The sequence below is a fragment of the Lineus longissimus genome, chromosome 8, assembly GCF_910592395.1.
Source record: "Lineus longissimus chromosome 8, tnLinLong1.2, whole genome shotgun sequence".
NCBI lineage: Eukaryota > Metazoa > Nemertea > Pilidiophora > Heteronemertea > Lineidae > Lineus > Lineus longissimus.
In genome coordinates this window covers 19,247,049-19,261,523 of record NC_088315.1, presented here as the reverse complement: position 1 = coordinate 19,261,523, position 14,475 = coordinate 19,247,049, and the positions used below count along the sequence as shown (strand labels likewise).

Below are 14,475 nucleotides of genomic sequence, written 5' to 3'. Positions count from 1 at the left end.
CCGAAGCCTGTCACTACATCTATGATTTTCAGAGCCCTGCTAATCAGATTTCAATTCAGAGACAACAAAAGTTACATCAAAATTAACAAGCTTATATTTATTGCATCAGGTGACAAATTTTAACAACTCTGATATGGCACAATATTGTCAACAGACCTTATTTTTCTTAGACGGGTGTTGATAATCATCATCATCAGAACTGTCGGCCTTTCTAACTTTCCCGCGACGCTTCGTATCGGAAGCCTCGTCCGTTTCCATGGCAACATCACCGAGATCTGGCTCAGATTCTGCTACCATGCAAGACGAACCTGACGCCCCCAAACATTTATCAACTGTCTTCGTGTCCCCATCAGAATCAGGGTTAGCATCCGTTACGACGCCGTACATCCCGATGTCCACTTGGTCCAATTTATTCCCATCAAGTTTTGTGTTTTTAGAGTCGACAATCTCGGACACAATTTTATCTTTAGTAGGCGTTACAGGAATTATTTTCCCCTTTTTCCCACCCTTCCCCAGCCCACCCTTACTTTTATTTTCAGTCCCTTTAGCAACTGACTCAGCAATATCTTTTCTTTTTGCAGTATTCTTTGTATCAATCTCAGAACTCTCTTGGTCCACACGTTGTGACTGCATAACAGTCCCATCGCTCAAATCAGTGTCTTTTTTCAACAGCGCATCCCGAACTTCTGTAAGGACGTAGCCCAGCAAATTCTTCCCCCTCCAGTTCTTCTTAACATGGGCCTTGGGATTGTTTTTGCCAAGGCCGATACCCCACAACCTATCCCGTGGACTACACTCAACCAAAACAGTCCCTTCAGTGTCCCTCAGTGCCTGTGATAGCAAAGCATCCTGAGAGAACTTGGCCATCGAAGCCTCTTTCACGACCTCCAGACTTTTCTGATTCCAAACATCCTTGATGAAATTTTGAACTTTTCGTCCGTATTTTTTCTGCTGTTTTGGATCAGTTGTCGCCAAGATCTTCTTTGCCATGTCTTGATCGCCAAACACAACTGTAATAGAGATGAGTAGAATTAGAATAAGAAGAGACAAAAACTGAAGATATGTCTTCACTATTCATCATGATGCTTTATAAGATGCCGAATTCCCAGCAATGGTCATCAGTTTCTTGGTCTTTACTCCTCCTGAGCAAACATCGGACAAGTGTGACCAAAATGCAGATTCTCCACATGTCATAAAGCAGTGAATTAGATTGGAGAAGAACTTCGTTGAATCCCGATTTGGCCATCCTGAGAGTATCAGGTGTTCTTAGCGCTAGATCCTACGTCCCGCACGTGGTGAGAGAGAAACGAATCCTAAAATTTCTGATATTCTCAGGATGGTTTTGGCAGTCACAGAACAATGACATCGATAAGTTTTGTTGTAAAATGAGATTGAGAGGAGTCCGAATGCAACACAGCCAGATTTAAACTCCCTAGGTAGTCCATTTGTCATCTTATTTATTCATTCTTCATGGGAAGAGACGAGGCAGGACCACCACATCCAGAGTGCAAGCGAATGTTGGATTGTGACTAATGTCCTACCTGCTTTTTGATGCATCATATACTGCTCCGCACAGTTATAGGTGACACTCCCAATTTTGAAGTTGCACGGATAATGCTGACTGAACGGGGAATCCTTCCCAAAGAACAACGTGTACTTCTCTTGAGAATTCATCATGATCATGGCACATCCGATTTGGCTGAACGCTCGATTCAGTTGATATGCAAGCTGCAAAGAGACAAAAAAGGGTTTCTTTAAGAACAGGTCATGGGGAAAGCCCCCACCCCCGAAAGCCCCCACCCCCACCCCCGCCCCCAACCCATTACCAAACCCCTGTCCGAGCCCCCTGCACACAAGCATGGAGAAAGTGAAAGTAGGCCAAGGCAAAGACAGAGGAAGACATAGGTCTCCCTTCTTTCGCCTCCCCATTTTCACCAAAGAATGCTTACCCCAGGCTTTCTGAAGAGTCCAATAAAGTCTCTATTCATTCAGTGAGCTAATCAACACCAAATTAGCTCAATAAGCACAAAATTTACAAGTTATATGGAGATAATGCAACACTTCCTTGTACAAACAACAAGTCACCGTGATTGTGTCCTCGGCCGCGGCTGACATGGATTTATAGTTTACCAAAATATTAATAAAACAAAACAAAGTGGTTGGGCAGAGACATGTATTCATCCACAACCGGAAGAGTAAAATAGAGCTTATTAAAATGTCAAGTTGTGGTAAAGACATGGCTGGGATGGACCAAAGTGGAATTAATTCTCAATTTGTGGTTGATTCTTAATCAACAGACCTAGGCCATCACAGAAATATGCTTTTGGATAATATATTTAAGAAAATGTGGTCTCACTGGTCAGTTTAGAACTTGTACTTTGACAGGGCCATATCAATGCGCCAGTGACGTTTTGATGGATATGGTGTACGGAAATCATTTTTTCTCAGGCAATCGGTATTGAAATATTTTGAAACTTTATTAACGTTGACCTGATACACCAGCAACCCGATAAAAGCCTCTTCATAACACATATAAAATTTGGTTGGAATTAAAGCACCCCTGGTGTACTTTTTTCACTATGTTCATTAAAATGTACACAGAATGTATACACTGGCTAATAGAGGTCTCTGGCCTGTAAGGTCATTTTCGCTGTTCGAAACACGGCAGTCGTGTTAATAACCCCTTCAAAACGAAAACAAAAGGTCTCATTAGGGAGTTTTTTTATTCATGCGCTCCCCTCACCGTAGTTCCTAAAGTCATTGATTTCTCGGTCCTTACAGTACGTCAGTGTTGGTTCAGCAGTTATTTTGGCAAATACATGTTTTTTTGAAGTTTCTGAAACCTAGAGCGCTACTCAATAGGCGGCTAACAAGAAACTACGCATTTATACTGTTGTTGCCGACGTATGTGTACACTGAACTTGGGATGTGTGACACTGAAATATTGCCATTTGGGATGGTGAACAGAGCTAGGAGCAAATGCGACGCTTATGATTTATTTAAAGAAATAAAATGCCCGATTTAACATCCTGCAGAATCAGGGGAATCGGGCGTTTCCAGTGATATACGACACAAATGGGTTGTCCTCATGCATTCACTTTGGAAACGCATTTTAAAATAGATGTTACGTCCTGTTAATGGGGCACGTCATCATCGCGTACATTTGGGAAAAACTCCCTAACAAGACCAAAGGTCAAAGTGCAAAGAATGGCTTCCGGATTTGGACAATTTGTCGAAGTTGCCCAAAATTATGGGCCAACTGTGGCTGCTGGCATCGTCCCTTTGACAATCTTTGCATTCCTCAGGCGATTTGGTGTTTTGTACCAACTGTTCCACCGGGTGAGATCAAAATTTATTGTACTACGTTGAAATAAACGGCTTGCAAACATCAACATGTCCTGTCGGGAACTAAAATTCCACCACTGTATGGTGCTGCCATCTTACGGGTGTTTGTGTTTCTTAGGCCTAAATCATTTAAAATCTTCTATGTGCGAAAGTCATGGCCATTAGGATGCTGACAATAATGCTTTTGCAGTTGTGACAGCAAAAATTGCCAGTGGACTGTGGCTGGCTGGAGCCAGTGTCATGACACACTGTCACTGACAGTGTCAGTGACGTCAGTGGGTCAGCCTCCACTCCACAGACTACAGTATGAAAACAGCTGAGACAAAAGTCGTCCAGGTTGACATGGCATGCCGGCGGATTGATACGACTCACAATGTCAGGTGTCAAAGAAGAGCAATGCTTCTGATGTAGGCCTATCCAAGAAGTATTTGTTGTGTGTCTAATTTAGCTAATTTACAACACTTCCCTGTAGGTTGAGGACCATTCGACACGACATGGAGGTGAGCTGGTGGCGGATGTGCTCAAGGTGAGATATGCTACCCCACAACATGGGCATTTGTGAAGGACTCTATGATTCGAGGGATTATCTTTCCATTTACACCACCACCCATGCACTCTGTACATGACGAGCAGCTAATCTATGCCATGGTCACACACAATACATCGAGAACAAACAACATGAACTGGTCGGCTTTGAAACCAAACATGAGTTTTAGGGTTAAGGACATGTCAGACATAAAAAGGAGCCCTCTCAGTAGATTTTGCATCAGATTCCACTCTATTTCTCTCTGAAATGAATTTAACAACAATTCGGTTGTTTTGTTCCAGGCTCATGGTGTGAAGTTCGTCTTCACGTTGACTGGTGGTCACATCTCGCCAATCTTAGTTGCGTCGGAGAAACTTGGCATCAGGATTGTTGACACCAGACATGAGGTGAGTAGAGTGGAGCGGCCCACATCAGCCACCTGTGCCAGCCAGGAGGACACAGTGATTCGGGGCCTGAATTGGTCACTTTCTTTCAAGTTCATCCCTCTCAATCAGGAGACTGCCTTAAGGACAGAATTCATCAGTGCGAGACTGGGGTAGAAATTAATGAATCTGAGGGCACCCCTTCCAAGGCCGTTTTGAGAGCAAAAAATTATGTTTATTACCAGGAATGAATGAAGACTACATATATTTTTATGTATGGAACAATTTACAAAAGTTTAACAATGATTTCATTCAGGTCACGACAGTGTTTGCTGCAGACGCCGTTGCCAGACTTTCAGGGACGGTGGGTGTGGCCACGGTGACAGCCGGCCCAGGTAGGTAGCTCCAGGGCTTTCAGGAGCCTTGGTGGGCTGTGTACTTTGACAGCTGGGGCTTGGATCCCTGCGGCTTTCTGGGAGGGTGGTTCCTGCTTTTGCCAGCGGGCACAGAATCGAATAGCCAAGTCTTTTAGAAACTAGGGTGGGTGCTTAACAGCTGTTTTTTATTTTTTATTTTCTGACTGTTTTGAAGTTAGTGTTAAAGTGATCACACTATCACAATTTTAGTGACAAGAGGTCAGCCTAGTACCTTCGGCTAGATCTTTCTGAAAAACACTTCACACGTAATCAAACTATTAATTCAACAGCTCGGCTGTCATTGTTGTCTTCTTCTTCTTCCCCGGATATCTTAACCGTTTGCGTAGGGACCTGATTTGACTCCATACCAGACTAGCTTGTCCCTTCTGACATCCATGGCTGGATTTATTATCAGATTCTCCAAGAAGTCTTGCCATCCAAGGCTGATGTGCAAAATCCACTTGGGTTTATATTTCCTTCTCTAAGACTGGTTGTCGACCTGGAGGCCAGTCTCCCAAAACCGTTGATCTTTTCAGGGTTGACCAACACTGTGACAGCCGTGAAGAATGCTCAGATGGCAGAGTCGCCCGTTTTACTGATGGGGGGTGCTGCGGCTACACTACTTAAGGTACGAGTATGAAAATACAGTGGAACCTCTCTATTACGGACACCCTCCGGACTGTCAAGTGCAGTCCTTATTAGAGAGGTGCCCTGATTAGAGAGGTCAAATTGAAGGGAAACCGTAGATTTGGACCAAAACTTGTGTCCTTAATAGAGAGGTTGTCCTTAATAGAGAGGTCAAATTGAATGGAAACAACTAATTTGGGACCAAAACTAGTGTCCTTGATAGAGAGGTTGTCCTTAATGGAGAGGTGTCCGAAATGCCAAGTTTCGGCAAATTTGTATGCATAATAACTGCACTACAGCATTGCGTATAACTGCATTTCTATTTACCTGGACCACCAGTACTTACGAATGGCATAGCCTTTAAGGAAAAAAAATTACATCTAATTCAGAAATTCCTGAAATTATTGTAATGATTAAATTTGTGTTTCCAGGGACGAGGTGCGCTACAAGACATTGATCAGATGTCGTTGTTTAAGCCACTATGTAAATACACTGCCACAATAAACACGGTGCGAGAGATTGTGCCAACAGTCCGAGAAGCGCTGAAACAGGCCCAGTCAGGGACACCAGGTAAGTCATTCCGAGTTTCGTGGATATTTCGTCAGAGTCGAGATTGTCGGGAATGTGCAAAATTACTTTGTGTCGTCATACAGCAACAACTTGTCGAAACCAAGAAATTCTTGAGAGCTCATCAAGAAAATGTTTCAATGATTATCTTATAAAATGAAAACAAATCAGTTTGTGCCGTCTTTCCAGACGTCGCCCTCTCGAACGTCGTGATTCTCCAGCACTGCCTCGTGACGTCACGACGTTGTCATGTGGTCAATGGAGTGAGATGACCGAAGGCTATACCATGAACCCAAAGCGGCACAGCTTTTTCCATTTCTCACTGTTGTTTAATGTCCCAATGAGAACCACCGTGAAGAGTTCACTCGCACCTGGTATTGACCCTTTCTTTTGGTAATTTGAGAAAAATCTGAAATTGTGTTTTTTTTAAATTGCAAAAAAGTTAAGTTTTAGTCGCCACCTGACATAAAAAATAGTTGATATCCTTGACCAACTTTTAACAAGTTTTATTCATTCTTCTTTTGTTTTGTTTTAGGTCCTGTTTTCATTGAGTTCCCCATTGATACGTTATACCCGTATAACACAGTCAAGAAGGAGCTGCTTGGCGTCAGTCAGGGGAAAAGTCTCGCTCAAAAGGTGGTCGGGATGTACGTATTTCACTCCATCAGATCATTAGGCTATTAGTGACTCCCAACTTTAAACTTTGCGAGCTTATCATTAGGCTATTAGTGACTCCCAACTTTAAACTTTGCGAGCTTATCATTAGGCTATTAGTGACTCCCAACTTTAAACTTTGCGAGCTTATCATTAGGCTATTAGTGACTCCCAACTTTAAACTTTGCGAGCTGATCATTAGGCTATTAGTGACTCCCAACTTTAAACTTTGCGAGCTTATCATTAGGCTATTAGTGACTCCCAACTCTGAACTACTCCAGCTGATCATTAGGCTATTAGTGACTCCCAACTCTGAACTACTCCAACTGATCATTAGGCTATTAGTGACTCCCAACTCTGAACTACTCCAGCTGATCATTAGGCTATTAGTGACTCCCAACTCTGAACTACTTCAGCTGATCATTAGGCTATTAGTGACTCCCAACTCTGAACTACTCCAGCTGATCATTAGGCTATTAGTGACTCCCAACTCTGAACTACTCCAGCTTATAATTAGGCTATTAGCAACTCAACTTTAAACTATGCCAGCCTTTAATCCGGCTATTAGAGACTACGAACTACTGTCCTTCCAAAATTTGAAAATTTGACTTGAATTCGAAAATTTCCATTTTCGAAGCTTCAGTGAGTTTGCATGCACAATGACTGTACCAGCAAGAAAGGGCCAGATTGACCTGTGACCTTGAAATGTAGGTCAAGGTCAAAATGTTTCCTAAAAATAGTTCCACAGTATGCTTGTTGTCTGATTCAGGTACCTAAAGAATCATTTGAATAACTTATTTGCCGGTGCTTGGGAGGAGAGGGACGCATCCCCGCTACCTGTTGACCGCCCAATGGCGTCGTCTGCTCAAAGTAAGTTGTTTGTTTAAGCTGTTGAGCAGTGAAAACATCAGCACCTGTCCCCTCGGAGGCCCCGGGTTCGATTCCCAGTCGGTCCTGGTACACTTATGTATGTGATAGAGAGTGCACTCTCTTCGTCAGCGTAGGTTCTCTCCCGGGTCTCCGGTTTCCTCCTACTTACATAACAATCGCTTGATACTGTAGAGCTAATGATGCCTTAGATGACGCACAACTATGATCTCCTCCAGAGTTTCACAAGGGGTTATCCCGCAAGAAGCCGTGCATATTGCTAAGATGTCACGACACGTCCCGTGGTATAATTGTATCACTTTACCTTACATTTTATGATTTTCCAGTTCAGAGTGTTGCGGAGATGCTATCCCGTGCCAAGAAGCCGGTTATACTACTAGGAAGCCAGGCCACGTTGCCACCAACACCTGTTGACGATTTGAGGGCGGCTTTAGAGGTAAGGCATTTCATACAATTTGAATAATTGATCTGAACATGTTGACAATAGGGTTCCATTCACAAACTTGCGTTTGACTTGATGATGCCTTTACTGCTTTGATCATGCCTAAGGCGTGGGAAGGGCATTGGCTGATATATATAAAAGACTAGTAAATGCTTTTACTTTAAACTTCTTGTACATTTACACTAGCAATCTCTGTAGAAAACTGTAGTAAAAGCATTTACTAGTCTTTATAGATATTAGCCATTGGGTGATATGAATAAAGACGAGCAATTGCTTTTGTCTAAAACTCCATGTACATTTACACTAAGCCTTTCTGTACAAAATTGAAGTTAAAGCATTTGCTAGAATTTATTCATATCAGCCATTGTATTGCTCATATGAAATTTGCTTTAATTCTCTTTGTAGGCTATGGGTGTGCCATGTTTTCTGGGTGGAATGTCTCGCGGCATGCTCGGGAGGAACAGCCCCATCCACATCAGGCAGCAGCGACGGGATGCCCTCAAGGAGGCTGATCTGGTCATTTTGGCTGGTAAGTTTATTTTCGTGATCGTTATTTCTACCGACCTTTTGACTTGTTTTATTCGTATTCCTAGCGTTCGATTTTCTTTTATGGCTAGCTCACAGAACCAGGCCTATGTGTCTAATAAACCTGGCTGTCGTCACTTGTTCCTCCCCTTGATCCCCAGAGCTTAGTCTCTATTGATGCCCCGTATGGCCATGTGGCCAGTCTCTCAGTGTCCCAGAGTGGGCAGTTCTGGAGCATCACAAGAGAATCGCACTGTAAGAACCAGGCCTATGTCTCTAATAAACCTGTCATCTCTTGTTCCTCCCTTGATCCCCAGAGCTTTGTCTCCATTGATGCACCATATGGCCATGTGGCCAGTCTCTCAGTGTCCCAGAGTGGGCAGTTCTGGAGCATCGCAAGAGGATCGCACTGTAAGAACCAGGCCTATGTCTCTAATAAACCTGTCATCTCTTGTTCCTCCCTTGATCCCCAGAGCTCTGTCTCCATTGATGCACCATATGGCCATGTGGCCAGTCTCTCAGTGTCCCAGAGTGGGCAGTTCTGGAGCATCGCAAGAGGATCGCACTGTAAGAACCAGGCCTATGTCTCTAATAAACCTGTCACCTCTTGTTTCTCCCTTGATCCCCAGAGCTTAGTCTCAATTGATGCCCTGTATGGCCATGTGGCCAGTCTCTCAGTGTCCCTGAGTGGGCCGTTCTGGAGCACATGCTCGGGTGTCTGATCGGACGAAAATCCCTTTTTGAAACTTACCTGGAGAACATAAAGAGGAAATCTCCATTCTGTTTTCTAGGTACTGTGTGTGATTTCCGCCTCGGCTATGGTAAGGTGTTGAGCAGACGATCAAAAGTTGTGGCTGTCAATCGCGACAAAGTCCAGCTTTACAAGGTAACTGCCTCAGCTTTTTCAAATTTCAAAGTCATAGGCCTACTGGCTGAATTATGTCAAAAGTTCAGGTGGAGTTCTTATTAAGTGTACAATAAATATTAAGAGTTAATGCTTAAACCATTTCTCTTTCATGCTTGAAACAAAAATGATAAGCTGAAAATTGCATCAGTTGAAAAATGAATTGTACAAGGTTGAAATTGTCAGGGTACACAAATATCCATTGTGTACAATAACTTTATTTCGTTACCATGGTAACTTAATTGAAAAATTCATGTTTTGTCGCACAGAAAGGGGATCAATGAAAAACAAACTGATAGTTGGACAAAGCATAAAAAGATTTAGAGATAGAGTTTAATTCTCTGTCCAAACTCTCGTTTCAGAACAGCGACATGTTTTGGAAGCCCACACAGGCGATCCAGGGTGACCCGGGTAATTTCATCGTCTCCCTTCAGGCGGCACTCAAAGGTTACACTTGCGACACCGAATGGCCCAAGACGCTCAAAACGAGAGATGACGAGAAGGAAGCCAAAAATAGGTGCGCGTTTTCAAAGTTTGATTCCTTCAACTAGAGGCAATTCAGTCGATGGTCCTACTCTCATCAAGATCACCAATGTTACATCTTGATGTCCTTGGGCAAGACACTTAACCCTTCTTATTTCTTCCCACCCAGGTGTAAAAATAGGTACCTGGCTTGCTTGGAGAGTTAACATGGGATTGACCAGCAGGAGAGGTATCACTGATAGCCACCTTATGCTAGGGAATCTGTGATAAGCTCTGATGATTCGGGTGAACCATTCAGCGGCTTAGGTCATAGCTCAGCAGACTTATAACTGTTTCAGCTCAGCGGACTTCACTTTTTTCTTGCTGAATGAGATTTCGGCATAAAGTTGAAATAATTTCTTTCAATGTTACAGTGATAAAGCAGAAGAGAAGACAGAATTCCACTTGAATCCATTGAAGGTGCTTCACACGACTGAAGACATCCTGGATGAGAATAGTATCATTGTGGCTGACGGTGGCGACTTCGTGGGGAGCGCTGCTTATATCCTAAGGTGAGAGGCGGGCATTCCTGGGTTCGGGGGCCGACCAGACATTTTCAGGGCAGGGGCCGAAATCTGGGCCAGTGTTCTCCATGTTTGCAAAATCATAATTTTTAGATTTTTCGTCCATTTATTCCCGCCTTACGGTCAATTTTCCAAAGACGAAACCAATAGGTTATACATTTTCGCATCCCTTAAGTTCATGGATGTACCCCTTCTTGCGAAAAACGAAAAATAAAGTTGTTTGTAGTAAATGGGTGATATGAATAAAGACTAGTAAATGCTTTTATCTAAAACTTCATGTACATTTACACTAGGCCTTTCCGTACAAAGATGTAGTAAAAGCATTTGCTGATCTTTATTCATATCACCAAATGTGACCCGCTCTACCAAAACTAGGCGCTTGTCGCATCTGAACTTGACAGGTTGATACGGACTTGTTGTTCATTTCCCTATTGTAGACCTTTTGTGAAATGTGACCAAATCAGTTTGTAATACATTTCACAAAAGGTCTACAATAGGGAAATGAACAACAAGTCCGTATCAACCTGTCGAGTTCAGATGCGACAAGCGCCTAGTTTTGGTAGAGCGAGTCACAAATGTGTAACCTGCTGTTGACTCGCACCTGAACAAGTGTTCGGTGCGAAACCACGATAACACTCTGTCACGTTCCATTCCTTGAACAACCAAAGAAAGTTTTCACTGTAGTTTTTCAAGTACAAGTTCTGCATTTGTCGTGCCCTTGTTTACAGGCCGCGTGGACCGATGAGGTGGCTCGACCCTGGTGCGTTCGGCACCCTGGGTGTTGGCGGTGGCTTTGCTCTCGGTGCCAAACTCTGCCGACCGGAAAGCAACGTGTGGATCGTCTATGGAGACGGCTCCCTCGGATACAGTGTCGCCGAATTCGACACATTTACTCGACATAAGGTAGGGATAAATGAATGCTGACTTTACTCACCCAGCAAGTCTAAAAAACGGACATTCAGCAGAACTTATAAGAGATTCTTGCGATCTCAGAACCTTGTGAGTCACTTCACTTCAGTTGGCTGAAATTTCGGTCCGAGTGTCACACCTACGACCTCCTGGTTATAGGCCCGCTGCTCTAACCACTCTGCCACTGATCCCCTGTTCACAAGTATACCTCTTGTTTTACAGACCCCTGTGATAGCTCTGGTTGGCAATGACGCCTGCTGGACTCAAATCAGCCGAGAACAAGTGCCAATGTTTGGCAGCAATGTGGGATGTGAGCTGGCTGTAAGTTGATGATACTGTCGAACATCTCTATCAAGGACACAATGCTGTCCCTACTTGAGAGGTGTCCTGATTATAGAGGTCAATTTCACTGGAAATTACCAATCAAGTACCAAATACAGTGTCCTTAATAGACCGCTGCAAACAAGATTAGATTTGTGTATGGGTTGTGACAAAGAAACCAAAAATGTCTTTTTTGTGTTGCATTTTACAAATTTGGTTTGAGAGATTTTTTACACTTCGTCTGTTCTAATTTCAGTTCACCGACTACCATGTGGTTGCCGAGGGTTACGGCGGCAAAGGTTATAAACTTGACCGCAGCAACGAGGATCAGATCCGGGAGATTCTGCAGCAGGCGGTGAGGGACAGCAAGAAGGGGAAGAGCGTACTCATCAATACGCTCATCGGGAAGACCAACTTCAGGGATGGGAGCATCTCGGTCTAGGCGTACAAGTACACTTTATCTCATATGTTAGCAATCTTTTCATATTGTGGCCTACTGGAAATACTTGTCTACGGGCCTACATGTATAGTCTATTTTCACGAGAAAATGGCATTCTGAATTTTGTTAGTTTTGCTCAGAAAATGCACCATAATGAACAAAATATTATGTATGATCTGAAACTTCTAAGTCCAAAGTATCTGTAAATACTCACTTTGCAAGAATCGGACAAAGTATATTACAGAGACTAAGTAGTTTGAAGCCAAGTACTGACTACTTCCTGGCTGTTCTACTAAACTTTTTTAGGTGCAGTGCCATTTTTTCGTGACATGGAGTATACAATGTGAGCTAATTAAAGGGTAAAGCCGTTCGTGATTACTGGTGGTCCTTGATGCTGTTGTGTAGTTATTATGAATACGAATTTAAAGAAACATTGTACTTGTAGTATTTGAATATCTGTGTACACAACGGCATTGTTGAAATTCACATTCAGTACATACTTATACAATTTGAGAGTTTCAAATTCAAATAAATAATTCAAATATTTAACAGCGTTTGCCTTTAAGCTAATTAAGTGCATGCACCATACCCACTTGTGTCTTATACAGTTTTGATTGTTTTAATTGACTCGATTGTGCAATAATTAAATGTGCAGTTGATTATACCCATGTATGGGCCTATATCCAAGAAATAGATCACCGTTTGTGTGCAAGATGTACTTGATTTCATATACAATTGGGTGTCGATTTCTGTAAGGTTTTTGATTTCATGTTGAAGGCTAGCAGAAGGGTTTAAAAGATCAATCAGAATCCAAGATGGCAGTCAACTCCTGTAATTTATTCACTGGTTGGGAAATTACCTAAATTGGTTGGGACATCCTGTAGTTTTTTTCAATTTTGCATAAGGTTTGGTGAATCACTGTAGACTTGAGAACAGTAGTACTTAAGTTGGATACGCCATGACGGCACAAGGTCAAGGGAGGAGTGTCTCAGCATTATAAACAGACAGTTCAGTCATTATTTCAGCAACAACTCTATTTATAGATTCTAGAAACACTATTTAGTTTGTCTTTATATACATTAAGATCTTGTACAGAAATACATTCCATGGGTGATATGAATAAACACTAGTAAATGCTTTTACTTCTATTTTGTACAGAAATGCCTAGTGTAAATGTACGTGAAGTTTTAAGTAAAAGCATTTCCTAGTCTTTATTCATATCGCCCCATGGTAAGGGGTGAATTTTTTTCTTACTGTTGGAGAGGATGGGAGGTGTCACGATTTAATTTCTTGACAATTTATTTGATGTGACACGTGTTTTGTGTATCGGGGGACAGATTCGGGCTCTTGTGTCTGTACCCTAATGATATTAGTTCAAGTTGTTAGCATTCTTATGCAGTCCCTGAACCTCCCTTCTGTTCAACAGTAGTGTAGGTTTGGTATCTAGTTGAGTGGATGCTGTTAAACAAAATGACATTTGATGAAAGTCGTATCTATATTTATATTGATGTATTGTTAAGATATCATGAAAATTCCTTGTGAGTAAAGAAAAATTGATCGAACTTTGATTTTGTTTTGTTGCTATGGCAATGTACTTGCAATCCCTTGTTGCAGCAGCCCGCGAGCTCACTCACCCTAAACCCATTATCTTACCCCAGTAAGTCCAACCCCCCCTCCACCACCACCACCACCAAACTATTCTTGTTGAGTAGTTGATCACAGTTGAGTAGAGATAATCGGTGCTATTTTGTTCATCCGTTCGAACATCTTGGACATAATGACTTGAAAGCCACACTCATCATTAAGTCATGGGTTGGCATCCAAGAGGGTCTTGGTGTCCTCGAGCAAGACACCAGTCTCAACATAGCTTTGTCTTTTCGAATGAGAGCTGTGGTAGTCAAGTGACATCCCAGGGCTGCAATCAGTCCTTCCCTCTAATTCTCGGCTGAGTTGCCTTGACATGAATAATGGAATCGTCTTGCAGTTAGGTGGTTGTCCGAGTAAGATCTTTAGTCTAGTGACAACCTGCAGCTCCTAATATAGTCCTATCAGTCTTTCCACTAGTTCTCAGCCACATGGCCTTGTCTTGAGTAATATGGAGTCGTCACCCAGTGTAGTGGTTTCCTGAGTAAGATCTCAACCAGCCAGCCAGACAGTAAGCAACAGGTGACGATCTACTGTCTACGAACAGGGCACTGCCGACTCAGAAACCTGCGGAATGGGCTTACGAGAATCTGCACAATGTGAGTGTGAATGTGAAGAACAGACTCCAGCTCAAGTGCTTCAGACCTGCTTCGTTATGAAGAAGAGAGGAATATTGGGCAGAGGACACCACCCTGACCACACAGCCCTGGGGCCCTTTGGCTTCAGACCTGCTCCCTTATGAAGAATAGAGAGGAATACTGGCCAAAGGACACCACCCTGATCTCTTGGGCTCTATGGTGGAACTCTCTAGCACAGCTGACATTGTTATCGAAAACGGA

The 14,475-nt window shown here is 42.9% G+C and overlaps 2 protein-coding genes across 3 annotated transcripts; one reads left to right on the top strand and one right to left on the bottom strand.

Moving 5' to 3' along the window:
* Nucleotides 1-52: 52 nt before the first annotated feature.
* Nucleotides 53-2,095, bottom strand: LOC135492621 (uncharacterized). 2 transcript variants are annotated; one of them, XM_064779179.1, is made up of 3 exons: nucleotides 1,950-2,095; nucleotides 1,542-1,728; nucleotides 53-1,010 (listed from the first exon to the last, which is right to left on the bottom strand). In XM_064779179.1, exons 1-3 carry the CDS (start codon nucleotides 1,986-1,988, stop codon nucleotides 148-150), a joined length of 1,089 nt encoding a protein of 362 aa, XP_064635249.1. In that variant the 5' UTR covers nucleotides 1,989-2,095; the 3' UTR covers nucleotides 53-147. The 2 variants fall into 2 exon arrangements, with proteins under 2 accessions (XP_064635249.1, XP_064635250.1); XM_064779180.1 differs by having other exon boundaries at nucleotides 55-1,010; nucleotides 2,037-2,080.
* Nucleotides 2,096-3,207: 1,112 nt separating this feature from the next.
* LOC135493011 (2-hydroxyacyl-CoA lyase 2-like) lies at nucleotides 3,208-13,547 on the top strand. The gene is made up of 16 exons (XM_064779760.1): nucleotides 3,208-3,339; nucleotides 3,818-3,871; nucleotides 4,174-4,278; nucleotides 4,571-4,649; nucleotides 5,207-5,298; nucleotides 5,729-5,867; nucleotides 6,400-6,511; nucleotides 7,288-7,388; nucleotides 7,733-7,842; nucleotides 8,254-8,377; nucleotides 9,165-9,259; nucleotides 9,640-9,794; nucleotides 10,174-10,311; nucleotides 11,052-11,226; nucleotides 11,455-11,553; nucleotides 11,810-13,547. The coding sequence occupies exons 1-16, from the start codon at nucleotides 3,208-3,210 to the stop codon at nucleotides 11,993-11,995; spliced, it is 1,896 nt and encodes a 631-aa protein (XP_064635830.1). The 3' UTR covers nucleotides 11,996-13,547.
* The last annotated feature ends 928 nt before the right edge of the window (nucleotides 13,548-14,475 follow it).

Bases quoted from the DNA above. Each gene is read 5' to 3' on its own strand.
- LOC135492621 (XM_064779179.1), bottom strand. From the start codon at position 1,988: ATGAATAGAGACTTTATTGGACTCTTCAGAAAGCCTGGG. The intron at 1,729-1,949 runs GTAAGCATTCTT...GTCTCTTTGCAG, and splicing joins GACTCTTCAGAAAGCCTGGG to CTTGCATATCAACTGAATCG. The intron at 1,011-1,541 runs GTAGGACATTAG...TCTCTATTACAG, and splicing joins TATGATGCATCAAAAAGCAG to TTGTGTTTGGCGATCAAGAC.
- LOC135493011 (XM_064779760.1), top strand. From the start codon at position 3,208: ATGGCTTCCGGATTTGGACAATTTGTCGAAGTTGCCCAAAATTATGGG. The intron at 3,340-3,817 runs GTGAGATCAAAA...ACTTCCCTGTAG, and splicing joins TGTACCAACTGTTCCACCGG to GTTGAGGACCATTCGACACG. The intron at 9,795-10,173 runs GTGCGCGTTTTC...TCAATGTTACAG, and splicing joins GAGAAGGAAGCCAAAAATAG to TGATAAAGCAGAAGAGAAGA.